Source organism: Curcuma longa, chromosome 16, assembly GCF_044706935.1.
Source record: "Curcuma longa cultivar G26 ecotype Majalengka, Jawa Barat chromosome 16, ITB_CL_G26_1.1, whole genome shotgun sequence".
Lineage (NCBI taxonomy): Eukaryota > Viridiplantae > Streptophyta > Magnoliopsida > Zingiberales > Zingiberaceae > Curcuma > Curcuma longa.
In genome coordinates this window covers 5,426,838-5,434,542 of record NC_133876.1, presented here as the reverse complement: position 1 = coordinate 5,434,542, position 7,705 = coordinate 5,426,838, and the positions used below count along the sequence as shown (strand labels likewise).

The 7,705-nt window shown below is 33.3% G+C and overlaps 1 protein-coding gene across 1 annotated transcript in view; it reads right to left on the bottom strand.

The window, feature by feature from the left end:
- Positions 1–352: 352 nt before the first annotated feature.
- Positions 353–7,705, bottom strand: part of LOC141846949 (structural maintenance of chromosomes protein 1) — a 50,897-nt gene continuing 43,544 nt past the window's right edge. Inside the window, exons 15-17 of the mRNA XM_074734966.1 lie at positions 1,493–1,744; positions 778–1,005; positions 353–685 (exon numbers count right to left, since the gene is read on the bottom strand). Of these exons, the coding sequence (XP_074591067.1) occupies positions 640–685; positions 778–1,005; positions 1,493–1,744 (526 nt within the window). The 3' untranslated portion in view covers positions 353–639. The remainder of the gene's footprint in view (positions 686–777; positions 1,006–1,492; positions 1,745–7,705) is intronic.

Genomic DNA, 7,705 nt, shown 5'->3' with positions numbered 1-7,705 from the left:
TTGCCAAATTAACAAAAACATCCAAGACGGAAAGTTTTCTTTTGGGTTGTTATTTTTATTATTATAGATATAAATTAACTAATATACAATTTTAATATATTTTCAAATAAATAGTTATTCCTTCATAAGGTTGTAGAAGACAACGTAAACAGATAAAAATAATTAATTTTTTTTTAAAAAATTAGTGGTATCCAATATTAAATACCTTATTCATATAGAAGGCAAATTTGTAGCTGGAACTATGAAAAAACATTTGAATTTACGTAAAACCAAACAGAAAAATTGAAAATGTTATCAGCAACACTTTCTTTTACTTTAGTAATTGCTAGAGGTTAACAAACACCTTCAAATATGAAATCAGAAATCCCAAATCAACATTTGCATACTTCTTATGAACAAGAACTAACTGTAGCTATCAAAGCTAAGACATCCTATACTGCTAGTGTTGAAGAAACTCTTCCAAATGGTTAGACAAGAAGACATGTAGCTATGGACAACAAAGTGGCAAACAACGCAAGGGCATACTACCTTTTTACAATATATTCATCAGAAATTAACAATTTGTGTTGGATCAGGGTCAATCATCTTCAACAAATAGGCATGTAGGAGCCACGATGAAGCTCACCTGACGAAGCTTCATTACTCCCTGTACTTGGTTAGGTCAAATGTTAAAGTTCTTGAACAGCTGCAAATGATGATTTAGGACAAACACAAACTTGAGTTAGATGTGCTTGCTGATATTTATTTAAATAAGTCAACCTTACAATGTAGACTCACCTTTTCTCAGAGTCTCTATAAACTCCAACCAATGCCTCAGCTTTGTCATAGAAACTGTCCTTGAGTGAGATCACGATACTCTGGAAACCACATCCTCCATCACTTTCTTGGCTGCTCCGAGCACCATCACATGATTTGGACCTAATGAACCCAGCAACCTTGGCAACATTCAGGTTATCTAAAGCTGCATCAACTTCATCCAGTATAAAGAATGGAGATGGCCTGTAACTGAATCAGTAAGAAAAGAGAAGATGAATGAATTTCGCATTGTAGTGATTCAGCATTACCAGGGCTTAAATCTTAGCAGTAGGCATACTGAAGGCATTTAATTTAAAATCAAAGAATGATTAGTTTAGAAAGTCCACATCGAGTTGCATAAATTTATAAAATCTATTAGAAAAGATATTGAAAGTTCTCGAGCAAGATAAACATGCAGCTAGACTAAGTTATCCATCAGAACAGAAAATAATCACATTACCTCAAAAATAATTATGTTTTAGAACCAATAATTCAAAATTCAAATGGCATTAAAAAGAAATTGAGTAGTTTTCATATAGAACCATACAATTTCCTGTATTGGCTAAAGCTTGAGCAACAAGATAAGTTGGTACTTAGCAACAACCAGGATACTCAGGAGCAAGTGAAATCAAGTCATCATTTCAAGAACACAAAAATTTGCTGCTCAGAAAATCAGAACGTTGCTGATGAGAAATACCTGTGAATTGCAAAGAGCAAGGCAAGGGCTGCAACTGTTTTCTCACCGCCTGATAACTGCTCCATATCTCTGAACCGTTTGGTAGGGGGCATGGCTGTATATTTGATTCCATGTAAGAAAGGCTCATCTTCATTTTCTAGGTTCAAATAAGCTGTCCCCCCAAGAGGATGTGTTTGACTCTTCGTCAATTGCTTGTAAATTTTGTCTATACTTTTAGATATATGATCAAAGGCCTCCATGAAATGTTCATACCTGGAAAATTCAAAAAAGGGGAAATGTACAACAGGTTGGTAAAATATAATTGATTAGAGGGGAAGAAAAACTAAAACCTGTAAATAATGAAACTGCAAACAAAGAACTTTCATATTCGCCAATAAATCAAGAAAATTGAGATAATTGACTAACATTAGAATTAGGATGCTCTATTAATTAACAATTATGGTTCTGTACACAAGATGAGTCCATGGAAAGATCTCTGGTGTTGCTTTTGGTATCATTTTCAAACTTCCAATAAGTGAAATCCATTTTCTATTGTATGGAATCTAGTATGCATTGTTGTAAATAAACATGGATGCAACTATAAATCGGTAATAAGGTAATATACAGATTGGTAGAAGGGACTAGCTGAGGTGGTAAAAGCATAGGATAGTTTTCCCATACAACCATGGCAGCATAGTTGATTCCTCACTTCACACAATCATCCCTAGCTTGCCATCAGCTCAAAAAATTGAGCTGTATTTGGCTTCTTCATTTGATTTTGAGAATCTTTCTTTAGGGCATTCTTCATTACATCCAAAAGCATCTTCCTCATGCAACACGAAGCCCATTACTGTTCCTCCTAGGCGTAGCACTCTGGTCCTCTAACCACTGCTTCTCTTCTCTGTTTGCTCTTCCTTTTCACATGGTCAGGTACAGCTCCTCTCTTCTTGCAGCTCCAGTGGACCTGCATCTCAGGGACTTGTGTCTGTAGGTTCTTCTAGCATGTATCATTCCAGGCGCTGATTTCTTACAGTGCTTCTGCTTCTTGACATCAAAGAACCAGAAAGCAGCATTGATTTGTAGATCACAACATTGAATTCTCCTAACATCTTTTCCATCCATAAGCAGGTAGCAAGCTCAACAGCCATCTGTAAGATCAATAGGCCCTTACCCATTTCTCTAGTCTGCATCCTCTATCCAAAACTTTCTTTTAATCAGGCCTCCCATGTTCCGTTCTCTTCCCTTCTTCCTATGAACCTCAAGAAGATCTTTCTAAGAGATCACTGAGAAATCAAGATCTGATCCACCCGTGTCTGCTACCACCTTGTCCAAGAGCTCGAATGCTAAACCAAGCATTACCACACTTTCAAAGAGCACTCTCCATCTAGTGATGCCATGCACACTGCCGACCTCAATAGGGACCTCAACAGGAGTGATTAAGTGGGATTACTGCAATCCATGCTTATCATCCACAATCTTAATTGCTGCACTATCCTTACTAACTAGTGATATAGCTCAGCAGCTATTTCTTTCCAAGATCAGAGTTCTTCAACTATTCCCCTGCTCTTTTGCCATAAAACTCAATGTGACAGTCTTCTAGGGAGTAAGTCTTCAGTATTAATCCTGCTATTAGTGTGCCAATTGAAGAGTATCCACACTTCAATTGCAAACTTCCCAGTATGCATCATTCCAATCCATCACATCTTTAGGCTGTGCAGATTCTTCTATTGCTAGTTTGATGCATGCTTGTGCATCAAATACTAAAATCCTAGATTCAGATTCTGAGTGTATCCATAGTAATAATTCCACTTTCTATGACCTTACATCATCTAACCCTCCAAATGTTACCCTAGTTGACGGACCATTATTATCACTAAAATGCATTGGTCAGATTGTTCGTACTCAATCCTTCTCAGTTTCTTTTGTTTTCTATATGCCTCCTTTGAGTTTACATTTGAGCAAACATACAAAGTGATTTCTTAATAAAAGTTACTGCTATCTTTGCTTATATTCAACACGTCAATGACCCAACAATTGCAACAAAGTATAATCATAAACTCACTTAATAAATATTGTTTAAAAAAAAAGCAACACAATATACCAAACAAGAAATATAAATTGAGTTCTTAAAATAATTTAATTCTTCACTTCTTTATTAAAAAAAAAACATGCATTAGATGAATTTTGAAATTGGATGGATATGATAAGAAATAAGAATTTGAGAGAGAAAATTGGAATTGCATCTACAACAACAACCAAGCCTTATCCCACTAGGTTGGGTCAGCTAAAATTGGAGTTGCTTTTATTAAGAGAAAACTCTAAGAGACGCACTTAAGATAGTATGAATATTTAGTTAAGCAACAAATAAATGTCCCAATTACACGATGTAATACCATGATAAATATGTATATTAATCGAGGAAGAAGAAGACCAACGAGGACTTTATTAGCAATGATAAAACAAAATAAATATGAGGATACAGTAGGGAATCGAGTTCAATAGCATAGAAGGATCCATATAGATGATCTCACTTAATGGGATAAAGGTTTGGTTGATGTTGTAGATGAATTTTGAAATTCGAATGTTAAATTTCTCTAATTTTTACTTCATTACCTTTGCTCTTGCTTTGTTTTTCTTTGATTCCCACCTATTCATATCAAATTAAAATATATATTAATTAATGAGCATATAAAAAAATTAGTCTGATAAGAAAATATCTTGAATCTAGTGGTGTAAATGAGTCGAGTTATACTGAACCAAGTTTAGTTGTGTTCAATCTATTTTATTAACTTATCGAGCTTGTTCAAACTTATTTATTAAAAATCTTACCAAGCTCAAGCCTTTCATCGAGCTCAACTAACAATTGTTGTTGCCTTTATAAAATAGGTTAAACATTTATCTAACATATACAACTTATATTTTTTTTAAGATTATAAAAATTTACAAATAACTATATTGTTATATATTTGATTAAAAAAAGAAATAATTTACAATCAAATTTTACAAAAATTAATAAATAAGTTTATTTATAAATTGTTCATGAACTTCAACAAACTAAGTTTATTAGTGTTCAAGCTATATATATATATATATATATTATTATATATTATTATTTATTTATTATTGAACAAACATAAATGAACTTTATCAAATCAAATAACAAGCTTGTTCACCAACGTCCAATTCATTTACAACCTACTTGAATCAATTTCTTTTGGACACATTGATTTTCTAATAACAATATTAGTAGCTAATTATTATTAATAATAAAAGTTATTATACATCACCAATTATTAAATACAATAACTAATTCATAAAAGATTTAATAAAAATACTACAACAACAACAACAACAACCAAGCCTTATCCCACTAAGTGGGGTCGGCTATATGAATCATTTTACGCCATTGAGCTCTATCTCCTATTATATTATCATTTAGATTTAAATAAATTTTATCTTGTTTTATTGTTGCTAACCAAATCTTTTTTGGTCTACCTCGCCCTCGTTTGATATGCGTATTTGTCATAGTTTCACACCACCTAACTGGAGCATTTATCGGTCGTCTAAGTACAAACGTGTCTCACGGAGTTTTTCCTCAATAGATGCAACTCCAACTTTCGCTTTAATGCTCTCATTTCTTATTCTGTCCATCTTCGTATGTCCACACATCCATCTTAACATCCTCATCTCCGCAACTCTCATCTTTTGCTCATGTGCTCGAGTTATAGCCAAACATTCAGCGCCATATAACATGGCAGGTCTAACTGCCGTTTTATAGAACTTTCCTTTAAGTTTTAGAGGCACTTTACGATCACATAAAACACCTGATGCTCTCCTCCACTTCAATCATCTTGTTTGTATTCTATGTAAGACATCTCTCTCAATCCCTCTATCGGCTTGCAAAAATGATCCTAAATATTTAAAACTCTCAGTTCCAGACAACTCATCATCTCCTATTTTAAGATTTAATAAAAATATTACACAAAAATTATTAGTGAATGTAAACGTTATTATCAAATTAAAATGATTATTCATTAATTATTGAGAAGGGATGCTATGAATTATTATTAAGATTGATAAATTATTAAATTCAGTAAGTCATAGAGATCTAATAATATGAACATTATTAATATTTATTAATTAAACAAAATATTTAATAACTAATGCAAGAATGGTAGAGAGACCTGAGAAACCTAGCACATGATACTAAACGAGTACACTTAGCTACTAATTAATAGTCATTCACATAGAAGCTCAAAGACCTAGATGGCAACAAAAATAAATAGGAAACTATTGCAAATTATTTTTAAATATATTTATAGATTTGTGAACTAGGTGATTGGTAAAGGGCACAAAGCTTATCAATTCACATACACATTCACCAACTCCAGTGGTTTGGCGAATACATCATCACTTGGGGCATCTCCCAACATATAAATTCTACAAAAAGTTACTCCTCATTTATGGAGTATTCAGAGTCTTAGTGTGAATCCCAGCAATTAGTTAAACATTTTTTTTATCCTTCTTCAATAATTAAAAGACAGCAAATGTACTTCTGCTCCAATTAACCGTTTGTGTTCCCAGTAGTATCCCTTAAAGCTTGTTTTTAGATATTTTGTGGGCTATAATTGATTATTTTTCTTGAATGGCATAACACTTCTTGATGGAAAAAAGGTTTGAAACTTTCTCTATTTTCTCACCTTTTGAGATGCGATAAAAATATAGGTTGGAACCCCAATTCATGTGTTACAAGTGGCAACACCAAGCATACTTCTCTAGTACCTTCCTCTCTAACCAAAGTAGTCTCCATCAACCCTCTTGCTCTAATATACCTCAACAAAATGGCATGAATGGATCAAATAATAAGCATTTGATTGAGACTAGAAGAACATTACTACTTTATATGCAAGTCCGTCTGCAACTTTGGGATGGTTCAATTCTCATGTCATGTTAGCCTATAAACTATATATCATCTTTTGTTCTTCATGATCAAAGACCTGTTTCTATGCTCTAACTATTTGTTCATTATTATCCTGGACAAAGTTGTCCTGATAGTTTATTAAATGCATCCTCTGTAGCTATTCTTATCTCCATAAAGTTAGTCATTGTTTTTCATCTGATTTTCATAAGGATTTCACCTAAGATGATTTTTTTGAGACGTTTTTGTCCACTTCACTTACCACGCTTGAGTCTCTAGGTGAGGTACTTGTAATTCATATTCTTCATTATCTATACCGTCGTTTTCTACAACAGAGTGACTTATAATAACTCAACCACTATAAACCAATTGTAGAAGACCACGTTATTCCTATTTCATTATCCATACCATCATTTTCTACTACAGAGTGACTTATAACAACTCAGTCACTATAAACCCAATAGTAGAAGACCACAATCTAAATTAGTTAGTTGCTCCACCAAACTCATCATCCTACTAGAATCCTCGATTGTGGATCCTACCTTCAATCTTGGATCTTTTTATTGCTGTACAGAAAGGAACTCATCAGAGCACCATTTCACATCTCCTTCTCACTATATTTCATGTGCTTCCTTATCTTAGACTATCTTAGAGTTCCCATCTGATTTGAGATGGAGAGATATTATAAATGAAATGATAATGTCACATTCCAATAGTACATGTGAACTTATCACCCTTCTCCCTTGACGGTTGATTGAAATGGGTACTTACTATTTAAACATCTATGATGGCTCAAATAACAAAGCTAAATCTCAATTAGCAATCAAGGAACACAAGGATAGATGGTGTTGATTATATAGACACATTCTCTCCTAGACTAAGCGTGCTTCAGTCCATCTCTCATATTTATGACTATATCCTAATAGTCATTACATCAATTAGATACCAAAGAATGTTTTCTTCCAAGGAAATCTAGATAAGATATACATGGAGCAAGCTCCTAAGTATGTTTCTCGAGAAGAGTATGGCCATGTGCGCAAATCAAAAAAGTCTTTGTACATGTTAAACCAATCTCTAAGAAAATGATTTGGTGAATTAAATTATACTTTTCTCCAATTTGGTATAACGAGCATATCAGATCACATTTCACCTTCCTCTTCATTTGGAAATTGTAACATTCTTATTAGTTACATAGGTGATACTAGCAAGTGGTGAATTACAAGGTTAAAAGCATATCTTCATCAATACTTTCAAACAAAGAATTTAAACAATCTAAACTAAATCCTATGCAAAGATTACCTATCAGAAACATATAT